This window comes from Typopeltis vanoorti, chromosome 7 (genome assembly GCF_054136105.1).
Source record: "Typopeltis vanoorti isolate ZY-2024b chromosome 7, IOZ_Tvanoo_1.0, whole genome shotgun sequence".
Classification (NCBI taxonomy): domain Eukaryota; kingdom Metazoa; phylum Arthropoda; class Arachnida; order Uropygi; family Thelyphonidae; genus Typopeltis; species Typopeltis vanoorti.
The window spans coordinates 153872194-153899651 of NC_143555.1; the positions used below are offsets into that span (position 1 = coordinate 153872194).

Consider the following 27458-nt stretch of genomic DNA (forward strand, 5'->3'; position numbering starts at 1 on the left):
GTCAGAGAACTAGGGTCCATGCATGGAAGTTGTATATGTTGGATTCTGATTATGTAGAAATTAGAATAAATGTTATTTGATTCAGAATCCAACATGATTTTCTGTCACAAGAACTACACTTGTAAATATTATTTAATGTAAATAACATAAATTATAATTTGATATCATATAACCACCTTAATTATATCAAATAATTAATTATTTAATCAAAGGAATATATTAATGATAATAAGATTCTGTATTAAACATTATTAAGCTATTTTATTTATTGTTATGTCAATATTGTAAGAACTTATATTTGTAATTTAACTACGCATTTATTGTTTTTGTGAAAGCTTAACGTTATGTAATAACTCAATGTAGTAGTACAGCCTAATGTAACATTCGTGAGAATGTTTACGTTTATCGGTTGTCATAGAGACGCGTGAAATAAACGAGCGCGAGTGGAACGGAGCGTGGGCTAAATAAAGAGGAGAAAATGTATACGAAGTGAGGGAGTCGGAACGGAATTTTGGAAGTAAAAGGTTGCAAGGGGATAAACTAGAGAAGTAGAAGTAAATAAAAGGTTCTTAAGGGTAGGAATTAAGTGGATATTTTTATTTATAAGTGAACAAAGACGAAACGAATTTTATAGTCAGCTGAAAGTGTAATCAGCAGTAATAATAAAAAGGAAATTAATGCTACAATCGGATGAAATAAAAAGCTGGACGTTTAAGGAAGAATTCTGAATGAACCCGGCTATTCTAGAATTGTGGCTTATTTCCGATTTGCCCTAAAAAGAACCTCACAGTGTTTAATTAGTTTATAAGTGGTAACGACGATAGTTGAAGTACCCTGTAATTGATGTCTAGAATTCTGAAGTGCGTTTGATAGTGTTTTAAGTATAACCGTGGATAAGTCTTGTAGATGTGTTTTTATTAAGTAAGATAAATAATTCCAAAAGTTTGCTCACAACATAATTGATGTACTAGGAACTATTTCCGGTAAGGTCTATCATAGTGTATTATTTCTATGCTTGAATAATTGTGTGTTAATTACGCTATGCTTAACACTACTTTAACTGTGGAAACTTCGTGAATGAGAGTTGGAGATAAGAATTGTTTGAAAGATATTTTCAGCTAGTTGTGTCTGTGATAATTTAAACTTATAGCATGACTGAGAATTGTGTGAAAACTGACTAGATTGGATGTTCCATTATATTAAATTAAGTGTAGAAACTTTGTAACCCAGAAGCTGAGAAAGTGCATGTCAAGACTTAGAAGAATGTGCTATTGTGATTAACTTGACTTAATGTTTGACTTGTTTCTACTATAAAGATTAGAAGTAATATTTATGTATGTGTTATATGACCTGTATTAAATGTTTCATTTGTTAATCCAACCATTGTATTTGCCTGAATTTCTTTTTACTGCACCGTTCACAAAAATTCGAATCTAGCGGGAATCCCAGAAAGAAAATATATACTTCGGCCTGATTGAATGAAAGACTGCTAACTAACTTTGAATTGATCGTACTATTTCATATAGACTTATCTAAGGATAGAGTGGCGCAGTATAATAGAAATTTCTCTACCCTTGGATTGGTGATCAATTTACAATTAGTTGTGTTTTATTTTATGAAAGTGTCTTGTAACAAGATGGCGGATTCGAACACAACATGAAAATAGAACGTCACGACATATAAGAATGTGGTTAGTAGGGGTGTGCAGACCAGATATTTTGCATGGAGAGTGGCGAGTGAGTGGAATGGATTGCCAGAATCAATGGATTCAAGGAGAGGTATGATAAGATTTGTGTATGTGATGGTTGATTTGGGTCTCCCACAATGAGTCTCCGGACTCTAGGAGATGCCATAAATAATATTAATAAACTAACTGGATAAGTAAAATATTTCAGCTACTTATGAACATTTTAGTGAAGATGAAAATTTAAAAGTGGACTAAGATAATAAAATAAACAAAGCTGGTATTATTATTATCATTATTATACAGTATTTCCATGAAGTCCGGATACTCATCATGGGAGATCCAAACAAATCATTATACTTCTCCTTAAACTGGTTCAATGTCAAGGAAGTAACAACTAATTCTGGCAATCCATTCCTCTCATTCACCACTCTCAATGCAAAAAAATCTGGTTTGCACAACCTACTAACCACACATTTACACAATTCCATGGATGAAACCTAGTTCTCTGACTATTTATCATATATTAAAAAATTTCCTTCGGATCAATTTTATAAATCCCCTTTGAAGTATGGAGTAATTACTTTGAAAAACTGCTAAATGAAACAAGCAGTGATGACAGCACAGTGATAAAAAACACTGACCAGGCATGCAGTCAGGAATACATATCCATGCTTGAAGTAGAAAAAGCCATCAAAGGCTTGAAATGTGGAAAGGCAGCAGGAGTAGATGATATTCGACCAGAAATGCTGAAGTATGGTGGTATAAGAGTATTACAGTGGCTACATTGCATAGTTCAGAAAGCCTGGACAGAGGGACGAATTCCCGATGATTGGAGTAGAGCTCTCATAGTACCCATATATAAAAAGGGAAATAAAACTGATTGTGAGAATTACAGAGGTATTTCCCTACTGAGTGTTCCTGGCAAGATCTATGCAAGTATACTTGAGAAACGGTTGAGAAGAATTGTGGAAGAAAAGCTTGGTGAAGAACAAGCTGGATTCAGGCCAAATAGAGGCTGTCAGGATCAGATCTTCACTTTACGACAAATAGTCGAGAAAGCATGGGAATATAACAAAGATCTGTATTTAAGTTTTGTCGATTTGGAAAAGGCATATGACAAGGTGCCAAGAGTGAAGCTATTCAATACGCTGCAGTTATATGGTGTCAATGGGGCATTATATCAAGCAATACTTAGTCTTTATTTGAGTTGTGAGTCAGCAGTTAGAATTGAAGGAAGTACAGGAAGATGGTTTAATGTTAAATCTGGTGTGAGACAAGGATGTACATTATCCCCTCTGTTATTCATTATCTATATGGATCACATTATGAAGGAATGTGGTATTAAACCTGATATCAAAATTGGAGATGTTAATGTCAGCTCTTTGCTTTATGCGGATGATGTTATAATTCTAAATAAATCCGCTACAAGTCTGCAAGATTCTCTGACTAAATTGAATAGCTGTTGTAATAGATATGGTATGAAGGTCAGCAATAAAAAGACAAAGACAATGAAAATAGGCAGAATCATTGAAAATGTCAACTGTGTTGTGAATGGAGAACCTGTGGAACAAGTAAAACATTTCAGCTACTTAGGCACGATTTTTAGTGAAGATGGTAAATTAAATACAGAAATAGACAACAGAATCAGCAAAGCTGGTATCGTGGGAAGTCAATTGAATAAATTCATATGGAATAAGAAAGAAATTAGTCAGAACACTAAATTAGCTGTATACAAGACTGTGTTCAAACCAATTTTAACTTATGGATCTGAGAGCTGGGTCAGAAGTAAAACACTTGACCAAAGACTAGAGACTGCAGATATGAGAGTCCTGAGAAAGATTAGAGGTGTGAACAGATGGCATCAATGGCAATATCATATTAAAAATGAGGATATTAGGAAAGAACTTGACATTGTCAGCATCCAGGAATGCGTTAGCAGAGCTAATCTCAGATGGTATGGCCACTTAAATAGAATGGGAGAGGAAAGATTAGCAAAACAAGTGTTCTCTGCCAGGTTGGCAGGAAAACGACCCAGAGGAAGACCAAGATATAGGTGGATTGATACGGTACAAAGTGCCTTAGACGATAGAAATATAAGATCTGATAATGTTGGAGTCTTGACAAGTAACAGACTGATTTGGAGGAAAATTGTAGATAGGAAGTTAGTAATGATGTAATTTTTTCATGTAGTACTGTCATATCCTGTACACCCCTTGAGGATACATGGCAGGAATTTGATGATGATGATGATGATGATGATAATATCTTAAAAGTTTCTATTATGTCCCCTGTTTTCTGCCTAAACTTTGGAACCCACAAATCTTGAACTTATCCTTGTAGGGAGTATTCCACAGACCCACACCTGTCACCATCTCGGTCACTTGTCTCTGAATCCTCACGACCACCGCCTGCTTCCCAAGAAACCCAGGTGACCAAATCTGTGGACAGTTGTCAAGATGTGGCCAAATCATAGCCTTATAAGAGGGATAAATAACTTCCTTATTTTTACTTGGAGGGAGTATTAAAAGAAATTTTGGAAAACAAATGACTAAAGAAACTCAATTAAGATTACATAATATGACCTCTAAAATAGCTCTCAAATTTGGAAGTGAAACTTGGATCCTAAAACAAAGAAACAGACAAAGATTGGAAGCAGCACGATTAGATACAAAATACAAGATATAAGAGAACGATTAGATACAAAAAAACATCATACAGGAAATAGAAGAATACCAGCAAAATTGGCTATACCACATAAAAGGATGAATAATAAGGATTCCTACACTAGCACCAGAATATCAACCTACAGGAAGAAGATACTGTGGATGTCCAAGATTAGGATGGAAAATTCAACTTCATCTGCAGAGCAGGAACAGGACATAAAAAAACCTATACCTAAATTGCTCAGATGACAACAATGATCTTTACTTGTTAGCATGTTTTTAAACATCCAAATAATTTATTGAGCTATTTTACCAACTTTTGCAATATGCCCTGTGAACTTCAAATCTCTGTCCACCATTATCCCCAAGTCTCTACCTCATCAGTTTCCTGCAATCGAGTAGAATCAATATGATACACCATGTGCAACCTTTTCAACCTGAAGTACATAACCTCACATTTTGCAACATTAAAATGACAATCATTATCCTTTGCCCACTATGCCAATTTATTTAAATCATCCAATCAGGATATCTACATCACATTTATCAACTACTGCTCTCCCCAGTTTTGCATCATCACCACCACCAAACAATGGAATATTCCCTCTTAAATCTTTCCCTATATCACTGATATACAAAATTAAAGAGTGGTGGCCCTAGTACAGAACCCCGAGATACTCCACTAGTCTCCATCATTCTCCTGTATTCCGTTCCACCATATACTACTCTCTGGTGTCTGTCAGCCACCCCTGCTATCAGCTTGAAATTCTTTCCTGTTTGCCCTAATAGTTTTCCATGAGATATTCTGTGAAATACCTTTGCAAAATCAAGCAATATCATGGTGTAGTCATTTCCTTTATCCAATTGTAGTGTCACTTTATTATAAAATGTGATTAAATTACTAAGACAAAGCTGTGCTGCCCACTATAGAGTATTGCATTCCTATCCACCCAATGCTGGATTTTACCTTTAACCAAATGTTCCAATACTTTAATAATCACTCCTGATATATTAATTAGTCTGTAATTTGTTACCTCTGTCTTTGAACCATCTTTATGCAATGGAACCATCTTGCCTTTTTTTCTATTCTCCCAGAACCCTGCCACAGATGAGACTTACACTGAACAACTTTATCAGAGGCAATGCCAATTCTATTGCACATTCACATAGTGCATCGATTGACATGCCATCCATTCCCACTGCTATGTTCACATTCATATTTTTCAATATGATAAATGTCTCCTCTTCATTGACCTGAATTTTGATATGCATCTCTGTCACATCAACAACTGCAAAATCTCCACCTGGATGATATGCCTTTGCAAAATGATTACTCAGCAACTCGACTATTTCTTTTGTCACTGTCACATTCCTACTATGAGCACTGTTTAGTCATCCTGCCAAAGTAATTTTTCCTCTTACTTGATACATAACAAAATCTTTTTGAGCTTACTTAAGCCTGTTTAACTAATTTTCTCTCATAATCTGATTTGGACTTTCTTACCAAACTAGTTGCCCTTCTTGTTTGTATTTTGTACTGCTCACGAATATGCTGATCACCTTTTTCTTTATATTCCCTCCACAGTGTTTTCTTTTCTTGCAGAAAAGAATAATTCCTACTTGGTTTATCTCTTGACCTTGGATATGCAGTCTGATACTGCATACCCAAACTCTTCTCTCAAACATCTCTGACCACTTCCCATGCACTACTAACATTTGTTTCCTTGTAACTTCTCAAGCCATGACACTGCTCCAAGATGCCTCCTAAGTCTGTCATAATTGACAGCTCTATAGTTCAACATAAACTCTTTCTTCACAGAGAATTCAACATGTTTGGCAACTTCCCAGAACAAGACTGCATGGTCACTATCCCCAATTGGAAGCAGAGTGTCTACCTTGGTTATGGAAATATCTTCTGATGCTATTATCAGATCCAGCACTCTCAAACCCCTTGTCCCCTCTATAATATGTTGTTTCATGTAATTATCCCTTAGCAACTGTATAAATTCCACTTTGATCTTGCCATGCTCCCTTTCCTCCCTCCAATCTATGTCCCCATAGTTAAAGTCTCTAATAATAACTGTTCGGCCAGCACTTATTGTGCTAATCTGCCGATATATGGCATCTACATCTTCCTGTGAATTCCTTCTTGGTCTATAGCAGCACCCAACAATATATTTTGTCTTAATGGCCTCTAACTCACACCAGACAACTTCAAATGAACCATCTCCCCCAAACCTAAAATCCTCTTCAAATTCTAATTTTGTTGGTTGTAATTCTTCAGCTATCATCAGCAATACCTCACCTCCTGACCTATTCCCTCTATCCTCCCTGAAACAACACCCTTCACATTTTATCCCCTAACAGGTCTTACCAATGCCTCCAATTTTTGGCATTGGCCAAAAATTGGAGGCATCGAGCTGACCAATGCCAAAAACTCCTCTCCCTTATTTCTGATACTTCTTGCATTTCAACATTCCCTTGTACCAGCAATTACGTTAGTGTAATATTATTACCAACCCATTTGAATCGGAAAGCCATGAAAATCGCATTCATGATTGCACAATCGTTTCCGTATACACATGCTCATTTATCATAGGGGTGGCCAGACATATGCTTGATTGCATCCTCACCAATATATCTAGTTTTCCTGGTTTTGCACTTCCAAAACCAGCATTCCTAAAGTAATTTTGGAAGTGCAATGTGCAATAAATGTGGTCCATCAGGCATACGTAAGTCCTTTCATCCATCAAATTCACTCCATATATCAATAAATTGCATACCATTCCTCATGCACAATCATCTCATCTACTCATTAGCAATTATGGTCCTTCTCAACTCTGTCCTATAATACCAAGGCAGCACTCACAATTTTTACTTCATTACTATCATTTTTGCTTCTTGAAACAACTCTTTCATATCTTCTCTCATTGCACACTTCTCCCCTTTCAAATAATTTGTTCCAGCCATAACAATCATCTGTTTCACTTCTCCCTTCTGCAAACTAACAGCGCATCAAATCTTCATACAATACTGTATCCTTATTTGCAGTTTCTTGCACTTTCATACTTTCCAAATTCATATAACCTTTTATTCTCCCACCTGCTGTAACATACAACAATTGTTTCTCCAGTTCCCATTTTGTCCAGTGACAGATGCAATGTAAACGCACTATTTCAATCTTTACCATCACTTCATTAGTCACTTCTTTCATGCTCCCATTCCAAGCACTAATTAGAAGAAACACACGTATAAACCACAGTGAAAATTATTTAATTGTAAATATTTCATCCTAAGTATCTTAGGACATCATCAGTACAGTATTTAAACAAAAATTAGGAATAACATACAGTTAGGGCGCATGATTACAATAGAATCTCATGAAAACGTGCATAACGTGCAAAAGTAGTAAAAAAAAAAACGTTAATTATTTAACACAGTTTTGTATGATAATTTCCCATACTTTAGGAATAGTAAGAACGTCGTTGCGGTTTAGGTTTGGTCTGTGTAGTAGGGCTTCAGAACTTTCTTTGTATAAACGTTCATGTTTAAATAAAGATCTATGTAAAAGTTTAGCCTTTTCCCAATGGATCCTATGGTTTGGATTTTCAATTCCGTGTTGAGAGAGGCCAGATTTCTGCGGTTTAAGAAGACGAATGTGGTCTTGATGTTCCGAGATGCGTTTCTGAACAGACCTACCTATCTGTCCAAAGTAAGATCATTTGCATGAGCATGGAATCTCATAAACACCAGGTAACATCAAGGGTGAGAATTTGTCCTTAGGAGAAGGTAATAAGTTGTAAATTTGGTTGATAGGTTTGTAAGTAGTGGCAAAATTGTATTTCTTCATAATTTTAGAAAGATGTTCTGAGATGCCTTTAACGTAAGGTATGGGAATCCTATGCACTTCTTCCTGTCTGGTTTGATGTATGCAGAAGTGACTGATGATTTTTTGAGTTGTTTTGGGATTATATCCATTTAGGATGGCTGTATTTTTGATAACTTCTAATTCCTGGTTTAAAGATTCTTCAGAGGAGCAGAATTTGTGTGCTCTGGAAACTAGTGATTTAATAATGCCAGATTTCTGAGATGGACGATGAGCAGAAGAATTGTGAATGTAGTGACCTGAGAATGTAGGCTTGCGAAAGACGGAAGTGGCGATGGAACCGTCTTCTTTTCTTTTGATGTGTAAATCCAAAAAGAGATACCCTGTGGAGATTCTTTTTCTAACGTAAAGTTGATGCGATGATGAAGAAGGTTAATTTTATCTAGAAACAGTTGTAATTCAGGTTCGGGATGATTCCATACTGCAAATACGTCATCGACATATCTTAGCCAAATTTTTGGTTTGGGTTCAAAAGTGAATATTTTTTCCTCAAGGTGTTCTAGAAACAAATTTGCTAGGAATGAGATTCTATTGTAATCATGCGCCCTAACTGTATGTTATTCCAATTTTTGTTTAAATACTGTACTGATGATGTCCTAAGATACTTAGGATGAACTATTTACAATTAAATAATTTTCACTGTGGTTTATACGTGTGTTTCTTCTAATTATGAACACACCACAGGTTTCGTTATTTAAAAAAATTCCAAGCACTATTATTCACAACTTCTGTATTCAGAAGTAGTGAATAATGAATGTATGAATGAAAGTATAGTGGAGAGTGTACAGTGGTACATGGATAATCAAGATAAGCACAGCAGGTACAGTGGGGAGCCAAATGAATAAATTTACATAAAAGAGGGGAAAAAATAGCCAAAATACTAAAGCAGCAATACAAAAGAGTGTTTACATTCATTTTAACTTATGAATTTGGATTAGAAATAAAACAGCTAATTGGAAATTAGAGGTCACATCCATGAAAGTGTTTAGAGGAAAATTAGAAATAGCATCAATCACAGAATCATATTAAAAATGATATTTCAGAATGGAGCTTAACAATGTTAGTATTCAAGAATGTGTGAACAGAGAGATCTATGGTGTTACTATTATCTAAACAGAATGGGAAAGGTTAGCAAAAGAGGTGTTTGATGGTAGGATGTCAGAAAAAAATACTTAGAGGATAACTGAGATTTAGGTAGATATACTGTTCATGGTGCTTTAGGAGACTGAAATATTAGATATAACAATACTGGGGACATGACAAATAATAGATTAATTCAGAAAAAAATTGTTCATGAGAAGCTAGTAGTATAAATTGAAATATACAGTATAATCACAGAATCCTATAGGCCCCTTGCAGATATATATATATATATATATCAGTAAATGATGAGACACATAAACAGACTGCTTTTCCTTCTAAAGTAGCAAAGTATTCATTTATTTTTATTGTCAACATAAGTGAAAGTAAACATCTGCTAATCTAAAGATTACTAAAGATTTGTAAATAGTGATTTCCGTAACTTAATGTCATTCAACATGTTGCTTCCTTCTAAGAAGTGATGGTATATCCAGCTGCTTTTCTTTCCTTACAATGCATTGTCAACATACCAGAATCTTACTGAGATAGCTTGTAGTTCCAGTAATAATTATTAATATTACTCCTATTGCATGTTATTGCTATCACCTTGTGTTCTGATGCAATCCTTGCAATAGAATATGATCTTTGCTGTCCTTGTGTTAATAAATCCCAAACCAACCAACCAGCCAACCTATTGCATGAAGATGTTTATAACATTTTTTTCTGGGCAGAGGATTTATATAAATATTCTTATAATCTGAATTTGTTTAGTCTTCTAAAGGTTATAATTTTCAGTCCCTTGAGATTCAAATTAACAATTATCAATTGTAAATATATTGAAATACAAGATAAACTGAAGAAACCGGGGTAATTATATATCATTAAAGATAAAAATATAACTTACTGCTAATGTCTTTCCAGAACCTGTCTGTGCAATTCCTACCATGTCTCTTCCGCTGAGGGCTACAGGCCATCCTTGAGCCTGAATTGGAGTAGGGTTCTCATAGTTTTGTTGTCTCACAGATTTCATCACATACTCTGAAGCAAATAAAAAAAACTGCCTTTGTGTATTTCAAAAAATTGTAAAATTGTACAGGTGATTTATCACAGGTTTGTAAAACACATACATTAATGTAAAATCTCTAGTGAAAAATTTAATTAATTAATTGTTCAAGATCGATTTTACAGAGATTTCCGAACATTTAGAAAATAGAAATTATAATGTAATAATATGAATGTTATACTTCTACTATAAAAATGCATAATTTAATGTATACTGAAGTGTATGTAAAATGAAAGTGTGGGATTAACCCAGATTATAGTGATGACGAAGTAAAAAACAAAAGTTCACCAGGTCTTGTGAACATAGAAATATGCACCCAAGAACAGAGGGAGTCGAAGTGACATCACCTTGCTGGTGGGTAATCCTGGAAACTACATCGTGGAGAACAAAGGATCAGCGACGATATAAAAGAGGACTAAGACAGACCAGCAGGTCTCTCTCTCAACTTTCATTATCTTGTCGTCTCCAGATTTTGGTTCCAAGTACATGACCCCAGGTGCAGAGGGATGGGAAGGAGAGGCAGTATATCGATGATTTTCCTGTGGATGTAAGAACATGCTACGAGAGAGTGGTTACCCGTCAGATATCGCGGTGACTTTGGCAGTTTCGTTCCAGTTTCCCGACGGAAAATCAACCTAAGCTTTCCCACAAAACTTCTACAGCAGAACCACCAGGATCATCTAGGCAACAGCCAGTACCCAGGAAGAAGATGCAACGTCAAGCTAAATTAGCTGAGGTTTGTTCGAATTGATTGAGCTGTGTTTGTAAAAGTCAATGTAAGTAAGCACAATTTTGTTAATGCCTTAAAAGCTTACAACTGACATTTGTATGTGTGCTTAGAGAAAATTGTTAGTATTTAGTTAGTTAATAAGTTTCGGTAATGAAAGGGAAGACAAATGTTAACCTATATATGTAGTGAATGATGTTTAGCTAAGTGTAACATAAGAAGCAGCTACATGTCTAATTTAAATAACTAAGCGTTGTGACAGGGTCAATTAAGTGTTGAGTGTAAAAATGTTTAGTAGCATATTTTGCCTACTGTGTATGTAAGAGGGCTTAGAGAGATAATGTCTCCTATTTGTTTGCATTGTATTTTACTAGGTTAAAATAAAATGTTTTGTTTGCAACTATCTTGCCTGATCCATTGCCAATGCATTATCTCCAAAAAAACTAGGAGTTTTTTTGGAGATAACAGTCGATAAAAAAATAATTTTTTTCTAATTGAATAGTGTGAGGATTGGTAAACTGCATATTGTAAAACAGTTGATAAATTAAAGTCTGTTTTAACAGCAGTGGAAACAAAAGTAAGACTTAGTGGGATTAACAGTGAGATTAGTGTTTAGCAGATAATAGTCTTATTTTGAGCAAAGTAGATAAAGGTTAGGTAAGGTACAAGGTGCTGGGAACGCAGCACATGTAGAATATAACAAAGGTGTAGTCGACAACCAGCCAACATAAATAAATTATATATAAACCATAAATATATATAATTTTAACAATGGCACAGCCGACAAAAAAAATTTACACATTAACTACTCTCTGGTTCACTACATGGTGATCAGCATTCACTAGATAGAATTATGGAGATAAACTCCCATGTTAGAGCACTTTAAATTAAGATAAATTGCTATTAGTTAGGATTTGATTTTTAAGTTCTATTTATTGTTTGGGGACCACTGGTTTAATATTGATCTATTAGTTTTGGCTAATTTCTCTCTTATTCCATATAAATTTATTCAGTTGGCTCCCCCACCAGATTTGTTTATTCTGTTGTCTATTTAAACTTCCATTGGCAGTGGATCAGGAAAATTAAATATGGAAACCATATTTAATTTTCCATCTTCACTAAAAAAAATGTGCATAAATAGCAAAAACATTTTACTTTTTCTATAGGTTCTCTGTTGATAATGCAGCTGAAGCTTTCCATGCTCCTGCCTTATTACTGATTACCTCCTTACTGCTAATTTTTTTATGTCAAATTTGTTACAGCTGTTATTCACATATGAGGAGCAAGAAGGAGGAAAATTCAGGATATGCAGAAGAGGAAGAAGCAGAAGTTTCTTCTTTTTTCTTACTTATCCACCATCTTTAATGGTAATCCCAAGATACAAGGATGTTCATCCTATAATGCTATAGGGAAAACAACCTTTCACGTATGGGATCACCATTAAAATTACCAAAATAATAATTAAAAAAACTACCAAAAAATTATTGCACTGTTATGTAAAAAAATGTATCCAATGTTGCTTTATTATTATTTTGCAGGCTTCTTCAGGGAGTAAAGTACTTACACAATACCTAAATACCTTTACTAGTCACACAATGCCTAAAAATCTCTTCCGATCACACAGTGCTTAAATACTTATATTTTTCCTTTAAAATATTAACCACCTAACTGGCCATTATGGATCAAATACACATCCTTATACGCTTCGTATCCATCATATATTTCAATGTAATATCAATGGTATTACAATTTTAATATGCACTTTGCATCCATGATAACCTTGACGTCTATAGGCGTCTTAGCCAGTAGCGTGGTTAACCAAAAATGCACTTGCAACATCCACTGGCAACTCAAGTCCACACACAACACATGAGAAGAACTTGGACCTCACCTATATCTTCAGTTTTCATAGGTGATCATGAATTCTTCCCTTTTATTTATTTATTTGTATGGTGAAATACAGCAAAATAGGGCTATTTACATCTATTACAAATCAAGTTTTAAATTGAACACCCATTGCACCGCTCCCTCTGTGGATGATGTAATTCAGCCCCCCCCCCATCCCCAGGATATGGGAAATTAGACAAGACTCCACTATATAAGACATGGTTGTGTTGCGGAGCAAAGCATTTGCAATTTGGCCGATTGGCAATTTTCCATTTTCTGATTCTTCCCTTTAAGACCTTTTTATGAAGGGATTGAATAGTATACACACTTCTATATTTCCTATTATATCTCCTCTCTTCCAATTATTATTCAACTTTAAAGAATCCAAGTGGCCATATCAAAACACAAGATTATACAGAGGACTGTTTTTAAATTTATAACATACAACCTAAGGTAGAAATATTAAGATTTAATTTCAATAAATACCTGGAAACTCGCCTTCATAAAATTCCTGAATTGGATTTGGAACACTTCTACCTCTTACTGTGATGTCAGTGCTCCTTCTATATGTTTCAACTTCTTGCTAGATATAACAAACAGAAAGATACAGTTATAAAATGGAAGTAACTATGGACAATTACAAATTAGGTTTCAAATTAAGGAAATTAATTGCCCAAATAATATATATGACAAAAACTAAACCACTGAGCAAAGTGGCTTAAAAGATCAACACAAACTGAAAAGTTGTGGCTAGGAAGTTTGAAATGAGCACTGTCAGATGCACAGAAAACATTAAAATGATTATCACCAACCAATTTTCTAATAGTCAGTGATTGACACTGCTCCTCTGATGCAGTTCTTCAGACCTTTTCTAATTAGTTTCTAATGATGGCCACAGAAAGACATAAATTTTATATATCACATATCCCATACAGCAAAGGATAACCAACCTGATGGAAGCAGAAGCTAGTATCATAATGCAAATTACTGCAGCCATGTAATTTGTGACGATATTGCATGATCAAATGTTAATTTGACCACAATATCACAAGAAGAGAGAAGTTAGGAAACAGAAGGATTAATTTTACTTCAATCAGGTGACATGACTAACGTGAGAGGTTTTCTAAATCTCTTGAGAGCAGTAAAAACTTACATGTTGCCATAGCTTTGCTCAGGCTATGTAGAATTTAATGAAATTTTAGATTCAGGATGAATTGACAAAATTATGCACTAGGCAAATGGAATTAAATAAAATTTTGTACTTTTAAGGATTTATATTAATTTTTTTTGTATCATTTTAGTTATTTCCATCCAGCTGGTACATAATTTAACAAAATTATGCACTAGTCAATATCAAAATTAGGAAAAACAAAATATGTGTACAATACCTAAACCAAAAGAAGGTTAATGTTTCACAAATCATGCTACAACTTTTGACAAACTCTTCAGATTTTTACTTGTGTAATACTACTCAGGGATCTTTGAACAATGTGAATATGTTGGAGACATCGTAAGAGATTTTATGAAAACGATTTTATAACAGCTTACTGTCAATGCTATCTATTTTATCAGATGCCATGCTTCACTTCAGTAACTTCTGTTATTAAATCAATTTTAGGTTCATGATTAATCAATGAAAAAAAAAATTTAACTGATTAATCACTTGGTGATTATAATTCCATTTTTATTGGCAAAATAATTTGAAACAGTTTAATTTTGCACTGTAATTAGTACATTTTTATTCCCAAACAATCATAATTATGTGGCTGTAATGTAGCAACTTCCATTATTAAACTAGTCCTAGGCTGAAGACAGACAGATAAATTTTTTTTTATAATTCCATTTTTACCGACAAAAGAATTTGAAATTATGATAATATATGTATTTTTTAATTTATTTGCTATAGCAGATTGTCTTTTAATGAAAAGCAAATCAAACTTATAACAATTCCTCCTTGGCTAGAGGATTATTCCTATTAAACTCTGTTGAGTCATTTCACTTAAAGTCCAGTTTTCATGGCAAAATTACATGAACAAAAAAAAAAAACAATGTATAGTATATGCCAATTAGTATGCTCAAAAACAACTTTTATTTTTATTATTATTATGTGACACTTCCAGGGAGTCCAAAGACTCACTGAGGGAGAGTGTGCCAACAGCATCCACTACTAACCACACTCAAACTTGCTTAACTTTTTGTGTGAGCCATTAATAGCAGAGGCTCTACCAATCAACCAACCTTTGCTGGCAACTTAATAATGAATGGTGTCATTACTATACCAGAATGCTCTTAAGAAACACCATTTTATGATGCCAGCTGTCTGATAATATGGTGCATAGTAATGATAAGTAAATTTATTGTTGGCTATCCTGCAGTGGGATACATATTTAATCAACTGTATTCTGTAATACACTTGCCACAAATATAAATATTTGTCAGTGGATGTTTGTTCAGAAAGGAAGAATGAGAGACCATTCTTGAAAGTAGTATAATGATGGATGAAGAAGGATGTGAGTAGATATTTTATGTGCAGAGTTGTTGGTGAGTGGAATGCATTACAGGATTGCATTGTGAATGCAGGGAGAGTAAATCATTATGACAGATATGTTGCTGGTTGAGTGGGTCTCCCATGATGAGTCTATGACTCCATGGAGGTTACTGAGATAATAGTAATAATAAATAACAGATGCCATGTATTGGCAGATTAGCACAATGCATGCAAGCTGAGCAATTATTATTGAAGACTTCAACTATGAGGACATAGATTGGAGGGAGGAAAGGGGACAAGACATAACAAGATGGAAGTGGGATTTATAGTTGCTAATGGATAATTACCTGAAACAACATGTTATAGAAAGGACCAAGAGTTTCAGAGTGCATCAGAAGTAATCTAATGCATCTAGTCATAGTATCAGAAGATATATCCATAACAAAGGTAGACACTCTGTCTCCAAATTGGGGAGAGTGACCATGTAGTCTTCTTCTTCTGGGAAGTTTCTAAATTGCAGAATTCTCAATCAAGAAAGAGTTTAAGTTGAACTATAGAGCTGGTAATTGTGACAGAGTTAGGAGGCATCTTGGAGCAGTGCCATGTCTTGAGAAGCTACAAGGAAAATATGTCAGTGGTGCATGGGAAGTGGTCACAGATTGTTTGAGATAACCAGTATCAGCTGCAAAAAAAGAAAATGTTGTGGAGGGAATAGAAAAAAAAAAGGTTATCAGTATACTCATGAGCAGTACCAAGTGCAAGCAAAAAAAGGTGACTAGTATGATAAGAAACGCCAAATCAGATTATGAGAGAAAATTAGCTAAGCAGGCCGAAGTAAATCCAAAACAATTTTTTCATTATGTAGCAAGTAAGAGGAAAAATGACTATGACAGGATGACAATGATGATGGGAGGAAGGTTAGAGAGGCAAAAGAAATTACTGAGTTACTGAGTGACTATTTTGTAATGATGTATTATTCAGCTGGAGATTTTGCAGTTGCTGATGTGACAGAGAAGCATGTCAAAATTGAGGTAGATGAAAAGGTGTTCAGCATATTGAAAAATATCAATGTGAACACCTCAGTGGGACTGGATGGTGTCAGCCAATGTATTATGTGAATGTGCAAGAGAATTGGCATTGCCTCTGATGAAGTTGTTTTATCTAAGTCTCAGCTCTGGCAAGGTTTCAAGGGTGTGGAAAGAGGATAAGGTAGTTCCATTATATAAAGGTTGCTCCAAAACAGAAGTAGCAACTACAGACCAATTAATATCTAAGGAGTGGATGGTCAAGTATTGGAAAAGTTGGTTAAAGACAAAATCCAGCAGTGGCTGGATAGGGATACGATACTCTATAGGGGGCAGCATGACTTTGTAAAATGTATTTTCTTGTATAAGGTTGGTCACGTCTTAGTAATTTATTCACATTTTATAATAAAGTGACAGTGGAATTGGATAAAGGAAATGGCCAAATTTCCCATGATGCTACTGGACTCTGCAAAAGCATTGGACAGTATACCACATGGACAACCATTACAAAAGTTGGAGCAAATGAGAATGGATATGAAGCTATTAGTATGGATAGGGGATGGCTGACAGACACCAGAGAGTAGTATATGGTGGAGTGGAATCCAGGAGTACCTCAGGGTTCTGTGCTAGGGCTACTATAGAAAAAGATTTGGGGGGGGGGGGCTATTCAGTTGTTTGCTGATGATGCAAAATTGGGGAGGGCAATAGTCGATAAAGTCAATATAGATATCCTACAGGATGATTTCAATAAATTGGCATTGTAGGCAAAGGATAATGATTGTCTATTTAATGCTGCAAAATGTAAGGTTATGCACTTCAGATTGAAAAGGTTGCACACAGTGTATCATACTGATCGTACTAGATTGGAGGAAATTGATGAAGCTCGGGACTTGGGGATAATGGTTGACTGAGATTTGAAGTTCACAGGGCATATTGCAAAAGTTGGTAAAATAGTTCAACGAATTACTTGAATGTTTAAAAATGCAGTAAGGATAAGGAAGTTATTATCCTTCTTTATAAGGCTATGATTTGGCCACATCTTGATTACTGTCACAGAATTGGTCACCTGGTGATAGGTCTGTGGAATGCTCCTTATGAGAATAGGCTGAAGGTGTATACGAGGGTTATTTGAAAAGTTTGTTAAAAAAATAAGTTAAACACATTTTTTTGGAAAAAAATCACTTTATTTCTCAACATAGTCTCCATTGAGGTCTCCAATCCAGAAGTTTCCAATTTTTTCATCCCATCTAAAAAGTAGGATTTGTCAAATTGTGCAAAATAGTCATTGACAGCCTTGATGACATCCTCGTTTGAAGAAAATTTTTATCCACCAAGCCAAATTTTTAAGTTTGGGAACAAGAAGTCACAACTGCCAACGTGTGGGACGTTGTGACTTCTTGTGACACAAACGGCCAGGATTGTGGGCCAATCCTGGACGTTTTTTCTTCAGTTGTTCTTTTAAATGGTCCAACAATGATGCATAATACACTCCTGTTATTGTCTTACTCTTTTTCAAATAGTCCATTATGATAATTCCTTTGGAATCCCAGAAAACAGTGGCCATCACCTTCCCAGCTGATGATTTCACTGTCCACTATTTTGACTGCTGCTTGGACTCAGATGTGTAGCAGTGGATCCAAGTTTCATCTACAGTCACGAATCGACACAAAAAATCCTGTGAATTGCAATTAAACATCACCAAACACTGCATTGAAATGTCTTTTCGCATGCATTTTTGATCAACAGTCAACAATCGTGGCACGCATCGCGTAGCTCTTTCAAGTGTAATTTTTCGTGCAGGATATTATACACCCATTCAGTTGAGATGCCTACAATCTCAGCAATCTTACGACTCACTCGGCGGTCTTCCATACCATGGATTTTGTCAATCATTTCCTTCATAGTGACCTCAGTCGGACGTCCAGAGCATGCTTCATCTTCGATGGACTTACGACCACATTTAAACTCGTTTATCCAAAAACAAATAGTCTTTAATGATGAGTCCACATGAACTGCATCTAACTCCACTTTGATCTGCATGGCCATCCACTTCTTCAAATAAAAATGCTTTATCACTGCACGAAACTCGTTTTTCTTCATTTTTATGAAAAATGCAAACACAGTCATTTTAAATGGTTTGCCAAATGAGACCTACACTTCGCACATGGCTAAAATTTTGCCAGGGATCGTGGAAAAGGTGATACATGCTGACACTGGTATGAATGAACGATTTGTGTCGCCATCTATTGGAAATTTACCAAACTCTTTTCAAACAACCCTCGTAGGTTATTTCGAAGTTTAGTTGATAAGCAGAAAAGAAGAAACATGATAGAAACTTTGTGATTCTTATCTGTTTTATTTTGTTTTTTTTCCTTAGAAACTTAAGAGTTTTATAGTATATTAGAGAAGATTTTTGTTTTTAGATTATTTAGTGTCCTTATAATATATTTTTATCGTGATATTGTAATATTAAATAAAGCTGTAAAATGATGCCAAAAAATGCAGAAGAAACAGAATGCTAACAAGAACAGCAAAGTAGTGAATAAGATTTTCTCCACTTATTTATTTCATCTCCAAACACAAGTGGTACAGTAATAAGTAATTGGTAAAAACATTATTTACAACAAATTAGAATGCATTACAAATGAGAACAGCTTAAATTTAATAGGTAAATTATACAGGGAATAATAGGAAAAATAGAAGAACTAAAATATGAAGGAAAAGAAACTATATATAAGTTATATACAATAAATATGGTCAGAGGTTCCTCCAATATCTTGCGCAATCAACTGCTCTTTCTATAAGGTCCTCTTTTGTGCAAGCCGACTGAAGAAGGGGGAAAGAAAGGTGTTCCATTGACTGGGTTGTCCAGCACTCACAATTATCTGATCCAGATAATTATGAGTGCTGGGACTACCTCATTAAATGAGGAAGCCCCATTTGATGAGATTTTGTTTAAAGCATTCTATTGTTCATAGTCTGCTGAGGCTTTTCCAAGTATTCCAGTCCAAGTGGGCACCACATGAAAGATGTTCAACTGTTGGAATACCAGTATTGTCTCAGGCTATAGTGCAAACCATTGTTGAAGTCTTGATCTGAATAAGTTTAAGGATAGTTATGATAGGTTTTGTGAATCTCACATGATCAGTCTCCTGACTTCATATAATAATAATCATATAATAATAATAATAATAATAAGTTATATACAATAAATATGGTCAGAGGTTCCTCCAATATCTTGTGCAATCAACTGCTCTTTCTATAAGGTCCTCTTTTGTACAAGGCGACTGAAGAAGGGTGTTCCATTGACTGGGTTGTCCAGCACTCACAATTATCTGATCCATATAATAATAATCAGAATTTTATATCATTTATGATCACAAAAAAATAAAAATAAATAAATAGAATCCCACAATTCAGACAGAAACAGAAAAAATTCAAACATTATGACATGCTATATAAAGTAGTACAGTAACCAAATAATTTGTACTCAATGTATCCAAATAATATTTTTTCAGTAAGCAATCAGAAAAGTCATGAATAATATGGATACTAAAGTATGTGGCTATGAGTAAAACTGTTATAATTTCCTGCTTATCTCAAATAGAAGCAGGCTTATCTATAACAATTTAATCTTAACACACAGCTTTCATCTAAGTATTTTCAAAATAATAGAGAAATCCAAAAACACATAACTTCTTCACTAGCTTTGTACCTGATCAACAAATCAGGTTTCAGGGGAGCCATTCTTCCCTGAATGCTTATAATCATCTACACTTGCTGACTAAAGAACTTAATCAAGTCAGTTAAAAATAAAGTCCCTGTTCAGCAAAGCTCCCATTTTATAGTTTTCCCCTGGTCACTCACCATGTGAAGGGCTGGACAACCATTTATCTCCTAATTTCTCTATCAATTACACAGTAGCTCAAGGCTTCTGTTCTTTCACTCTTCCATATCATTTCAAGAAACCTAACTCCTTACAATAATACAAGAATTAATATGAAAATTAACACACATTTACTGAAAACATAAATGTCATTCTGGCTGAGCTTTTGTCTAAATTTTGTATAAAATCTTCTTCTATGTGTATTTCACATACTCTACCATGTTAGATTAATTTTTTTTTCACTGCATAATCATCATCATATTCCTGCCATCATTACTAACTTCTTATCTACAATTTTCCTCCAAATCAGACTATTACTTGTCAAGATTCCAACATTATCAGATCCTATATTTCTATTGCCTACGGCACTTTTTACCATATAAATCCACCTATATCTTGATCTTCCTCTGGGTCGTTTTCCCTGCCAACCTGACAGAAGAACACTTGTTTTCCTAATCTTCTTTACTCTCCCATTCTGTTTAAGTGACCAAACCACCTGAGATTAGCTCTGCTAACGCATTCCAGGATGCTAACTATGTCAAGTTCTTTCCTAATATTCTCGGTTTTTTTATATGCTACTGCCACTGATGCCATCTGTTCATGCTTCTAATCTTTCTCAGGACACTCATATCTGCAGTCTCTAGTCTTTCGTCAAGTGTTTTATTTCTGACCCAGATCTCAGATCTATAAGTTAAAACTGGTTTGAACACTGTGTTGTAGACAGCTAATTTAGATCTTGTTCCACAGGTTTTCAATTCACAACACAGTTGACATTTACAATGCTTCTGCCTATTTTCATTGTCTTTGTCTTATTATTACTAACCTTCATACCATATCTATTACAATAGTTATTCAATTCAGGCAGGGTATCTTGGAGACCGGTAGTGGATTTATTTAGAAGTATAATATCGTCCGCATAAAGCAAAAGAGCTGACATTAACATCTCCAATTTTGATATAAGGTTTAATACCACTTTCCTTCATAATGTGATCCATATAGATAATGAATAACAGAGGGGATAATGTACATCTTTGTCTGACACCAGATTTAACATTAAACCATCTTCCTGAACTTCCTTCAATTCTAACTGCTGACTTACAACTCAAAGACTAAGTATTGCTTGATATAATGCCCCATTGACACCATATAACTGTAGCATTTTGAATAGTTTTTCTCTTGGCACCTTGTCATATGTATGCCTTTGTCCAGATCAACAAAACTTAAATACAGATCTTTGTTATATTCCCATGATTTCTCAACTATTTGTCATAAAGTGAATATCTGATCCTGATAGCCTCTATTTGGCCTGAATCCAGCCAGCTTGTTCTTCACGAAGTTTTTCTTCACACAATTCTTCTCAACTGTTTCTCAAGTATACTTGCATAAATCTTACCAGGAACACTCAGTAGGGAAATAGCTCTGTAATTCTCACATTGTTTTATTTCCTGTTTTATATATGGGTACTATGAGAGCTCTATTCCAATCATCGGGAATTCGTCCCTCTGTCCAGGCTTTCTGAACTATGCAGTGCAGCCACTGTAAGACTTTTACACCACCATACGTCAGCATTTCTGGTCGAATATCATATACTCCTGCTGCCTTTCCACATTTTAAGTTTTTCATGGCTTTTTCTACTTTTTCTACAAGTATGGATATGTATTCCTGACTGCATGCTTGGTCAGTGTTTTTTTACCACTGTATTTTTCTTCCGTTTTCATGTCACCTTTATCATCTCTAACTCCTTTTACAGCACTCTTTCCTCCATTCCTAAGCTTCTTCAACAACCTCCAGAATATTTTGCCACTTTCTTGATATTTATTTTCTATATTCTTGCCAAAGTCCTCCCATGACTTTTGTTTAGCTAGTTTTACACAGTGTTTAGCATTCTTGCATTTGTCTCTCTGTATTCTCTAAGAGCACAAGCTGACTTATTTGCCAGGAACTTTTGATATGCTTTCTTCTTTTCCTTCACTGCTTCTTTAACTTCTTGTGTCCACCATGGAGTTCTGAATTTTCTATCTCTTATAGACAACCTCACCACATGCCTCTCTAAATAAGCGTATGGTATACATAAGTGTATTCACTACCTCACTACATAAGTGTATGGAAAATGCTTCCATGGTACAAATTACAAATCACAGATAACATTACAAGATTTTTTCCAATAACTGCATATGTGTACTGAACACTTTCCTGCCAGTTATAATGAATCACCTGTACGTCATCCTATCTCAATGAACTTATGGCTAGCAAACAAAAAATGCAAGAATATCCATAACAAGCTCATTGAATGCTAATTCGCCTTCCCTCCAAAACTCAATCCTGTCTCATATATCACATAAAGGAATGTCCCTCAATGAGTAAATCAGGTCAAGATTTCCTTTCTGCAATTAACAGTACCAAAGAAGAACTATTTTTAGATAGTATATGAACTTTACTGCCCAGTGTGTACTTACTGGAGGTCCGAAGTGGCTTGAAAAGCTCCCAACTTACACTGGTGGGAGCCACACACACACACAAAATAAACTGAGAAATCATGAGAATATAACAAAGATCAGCATTTAAGTTATGTGGATATGAAAAATAAAAACGATAACATGTCAAGGAAAAAAGTTAAAAGCACAACATCTGGTGTGTAAACAGGATATGACAAAGAGCAATATACAGCTTATACTTAGGCTTTAATTCAATAGTTAGAATTAAAAGCAGATGGTTTGACATTAATCAGATATAACCAGCGAATTGGTCTTGATGTGTCTACACATCAATAATTACATGGATGTGAAGTGTCAATTTAAGTTAAAATATCATTTGGATACTACTGAAAAAAGATACGAGGCTTATATTTTATCTGTGCCGCTGTTTCAATGGATAAGGGAAGACTGGATACTATCCCTGTTGTTATTCAGTTCCAAAAAAGGAGCTGCAAAACTGAGGTCTCAGTTCAGATGTTGAACAGGTCAGTAAAGGCATGGATCTAGGATGGGGTTAATAGCAGCAGGATTTTCTATGAGAGTCAGCATGGATTTTAAGGGTAGGTTGTTTAAATCCAATATGAAAATTAGCAATATTAATCTCTGCACTTCACTTTATATAGATAATGTTATACTTCTGAATAAATCTTATACAATTCTGCAAGGTTCCCTGACTAAATTGAATAACTTATAATAAATGTGGTATAAAACTCAGCAATAAAAAGGCAATAAAAATAGGCAGAAACATTGAAAACATCAACTGTATCCCAAACAAGTAAAACATTTCAGCTATTTAGGCACAATTTTTAGTGAAGACAAATTAAATATGAAAATAGACAACAGAGTTAATCAAGCTGGTATGGTAGAAAGTCGGCTGGATAAATTTGTATGGAATAAGAAAGAAATTAGTCAAACACTAAATTAGCTTGTATACACAAGACAGTGTTCAAACCAATGTTAACGTATGGATCTGAGGGCTGGATTAGAAATAAAACACTTGATCAAAGACTGGAGACCTCAGATATGAAAGTTCTGAGAAAGAGATTAGTGGAGTGAACAGAACTTGCCATTTTGAACGTGTTAGCATAGCTAATCTTAGATGGTATGACACTTAAACAGAATGGAAGCGGAAAGATCAGCAAAGCAAGTATGCTTTACCAAGTTGGCAGGAAAAAAAACCAGAGGAAGACCAAGATGTAGGTGTATTAATACAGTAAAAAGTGCCTTAGAAGACAGAAATATAGCATCGAGATGTTAGAATGTTAGTCCTGACGTAATGTATTATCATCATCATCAATTTCCTGATATGTACTCTCAAGGGATGTTCAAGCTACTATGAAGCACTACATGATTAAGTTTAAATTATTATTAACCTCCTATCCACAATTTTCCTCCGAATTAGTCTATTACTTGTCAGCACTCCAATATTGTCCGCGCAGTTAGCCTAGTGGCTTTGTGCTTCGCAACCATATGCCTGGGGAAGAAGTATCCTGGTTTCGATTCCCGTCGCCAGCGTGAGGAGCTTAAAGATCTTCCTCAGCCATAGCCAAGTTAGCCGGTCTTGGGCATGGACAGCAGGGTTTTTCATCCCGCAAGCAGGCAAATCGGCCCCGTGAACACACACAGATCTACAGCCATAAATACTTAACCCCCAATGAGGGGGGGGGTTCAACTCACCCCAATAGGGATGGGGGAGAAAAGGGAGGAAACTCCATATGAATAAATAAATAAACTCCAATATTGTCATATTTAATTTCATGCTTCTAAAGCACTTCTGACTGAATTAATCCACCACTTTGGTCTTTCTCTTTCCTGTTTTGCTAACCTTTCCCTCACATATTCTATTTAAGTGGCCATACCACCTCAGATCAGCTCTGCTTATGCATTCTTGAATGCTAATAATGTCAAGTTTCTTTCTATTATCTTCATTTTTAACATGATTCTGCCATTGATGTCATCGGTTCCCTTACCTAATTTTTCTCAGAACACTCATATTTGTGGTCTCTAGTCTTTCATCGAGTGCTTTATTCTAACCCAGTTCTCAGATTCATAACTTAAAACTGGTTTGAGCACTGCCTTGTATACTTGGTTTTTTGGTTAATTATGTTCTTATTCCATATAAATTTATTCATGAGGCCACCCACCATACCAGCTTTGATTCTGTTGTGTATTTCCAGATTTAACTTGCCATTGTCACAAAAAACAGTGCCTAAATTAGTTGAAATATTTTACTTGTTCTATAGTTTCTTCATTCAGAATGCAGGTAAAGTTTCTATGTTTCTGCTATTAAACAAGTAATATTCAATTTGGTTAGAAAATACTGGAGACTTGCACTAGATGTATTTAGAAGTATGACATTGTTTGCATAAAGCAAAGAGCTAATTATCTCCAATTCTAATATCAGACCTAATGCCACTTTCTTTCATAATATGATCCATACAGATGATGAATAATAAATTTAGTTTAATCCTTTATCAAAGTGTAAGCAAACAAAGTTTGCACCTGAAGTATCTTTAGGACTGAAGCAACTCGTAGTAAAGGTGAACCAAGTTCTCATCACTACTTGTCTTAGTATCTCCCATAATGCAAAGCACATCTCCTTGCAGACAGGTATAATGCTATGCACTAAGGGAAGGGTCACTACACAGACCGGTTTTGACCTTTATTGAGGTCTCGTCAGTGGGAGCCAGATCCAGATGGGGTGATACTAAGGTGGAAGTAATGGAGAAGTCATATTTACCTATATGAGTTGCCAAAAGGTGTCTCACCTTATTATTAAATTACTCTGGATTTAGAGATAGATGTTGGAACTTTTTTCCCACTTGGTTAGACTATAATAAATTTAGTTTAATCCTTTATCCAAGTGTAAGCAAATAAAGTTTGCACCTGAAGTATCTCCAGGACTGAGGCAACTTGTGACCTCAATTACTGGCAATACACTGGTTTTTCTGTATAGAAATACTAGGAGTATTAGGAATAAAGGGAATGAGTTAGTGGCATTGATTGACTCAGTCTCTCCAAAAGCATAGGTATCAGTGAAACTTGGTTAACTGAAGAAGATGTTCTAACAGGGATATAAATTGAAGGGTATAGCATATTTCAGCAGGATAGGGAAGGTAAACATGGGGGTGGAGTATTACTCATGAATTGTGATGAATTGAATGAGATGAATTGTGTGCTCTCAGGGTGGAGAATCATCAATGCTTTGAGAGTATGTGGTGCAACATAGACGTTTATAAGACAAGATATTTAGCAGAATGTTGCTATAGACCAGGGAATATAGATGGTGAGGAGAAGGTAATGTTTAGGCAAATTAGTTGGGCAAGTGCAAAGGGAGCAATCCAACACTAACTGCAGTGATATAAACTAGGTAGAGGAGACAGCATGCAGAAATAAATGAACTGAATTTTTGAAATTCTTGAGAGACAACAATCTTAGGCAGCATGTGGTGGATGGAACATGAGGATTGTGAGTTTTGGATTTGGTCATTGCATCTGATTGTGACTGAGATGACATACTTGTCCCCTGTTGGTGAGAATGAACATGTAGTCCTGACTCTGAGGATCAACAGGCATGTGAAGCTATCAAAACAGAAAGAATTTATGTGGAATTATAAGGAACGTGACTAACATAGACTTAGAAACCAGCTTGCAGCAGTATAGTGGATGAAAGAATTTGAAGGAAGAGGGATCATTAGTGCATGGGATATACTTAAGAAAAAATTGTTGACAGCAATGACAGACCTCAAGTGAAGATAATGCAATTTGGAGTCAAATGGATGACAAAAATAATAAAAGGGGAATTGCAGAAGAAGAAGAAGAAGAGGAGGTTATGGAAGGCATATAAAGAGAGAGGTGGAGAATAGTTGCATGAGGAATATAAGACTCAGGCTATGAAAATGAGTAATATTGTAAGGAGAGAAAAATTAGAATGTGACAGAAGACTGCCACTGCAATCCAAGGAGAATTCCAAGGAGTTTTTTTCACTATGTGGCAAGTAGGAAGGAAAATGATAGCGGACAGATTACCTTGTGAGTGGAGATGGGAATTGGGTGACCAAAGCAAATAACATACTTGAGCTATTTAATGATCACTTTATTAGTGTTCCATTCTGGTACTACAGGTTTTATTCCTAGAAGGATAATGACTGGTAAAGTGTTAGAAGTGAATGAAGAGGATGTATTCCACTCACTGAGAATGCTAAATGTCAATAAGCAGGGGGACAAGATGAAATTTCAAATGTTTCAAGGGAATGTGCTATAAAACCTTGCCATTAATTTGACTGTTTAATGAAAGTCTTGCAATGGGGCAGATTCTAAAACCATTCTGTTTTATAATTTTTTCTAGTATAGGGTCGATTCCATTCTTCAGTATTTTGGCTTATATCTTATAATGCATGTTTATTAAACTTATTCCTCTGTAGTTGTCACAGTTATTCTTACTTCCTTTTTTAAAGATGGGAATCAAATCACAGTTACATCGTTCCAGTCACTGGGTATTCTTCCAATGTTATATATTTTGTTTATTAAAGTAAGAAATCATTGGTGAAAATTATTTCCTGCATATTTTATAAGTTATATTTGGATTTTATCT

The 27458-nt window shown here is 35.1% G+C and overlaps 1 protein-coding gene across 2 annotated transcripts in view; it reads right to left on the reverse strand.

Annotated features, from left to right (window-relative positions):
- Nucleotides 1-27458, reverse strand: part of LOC150105224 (uncharacterized) — a 378667-nt gene that overhangs the window by 269684 nt on the left and 81525 nt on the right. For both annotated transcript variants that reach the window (XR_016548564.1, XM_090395544.1), the window contains exons 3-4: nt 13480-13576; nt 10221-10354 (exon numbers count right to left, since the gene is read on the reverse strand). Coding sequence is in view for 1 of the 2 variants with exons in the window: in XM_090395544.1 (XP_090251670.1) it covers nt 10221-10354; nt 13480-13576 (231 nt within the window). In the remaining variant the exon portion in view is untranslated. The remainder of the gene's footprint in view (nt 1-10220; nt 10355-13479; nt 13577-27458) is intronic.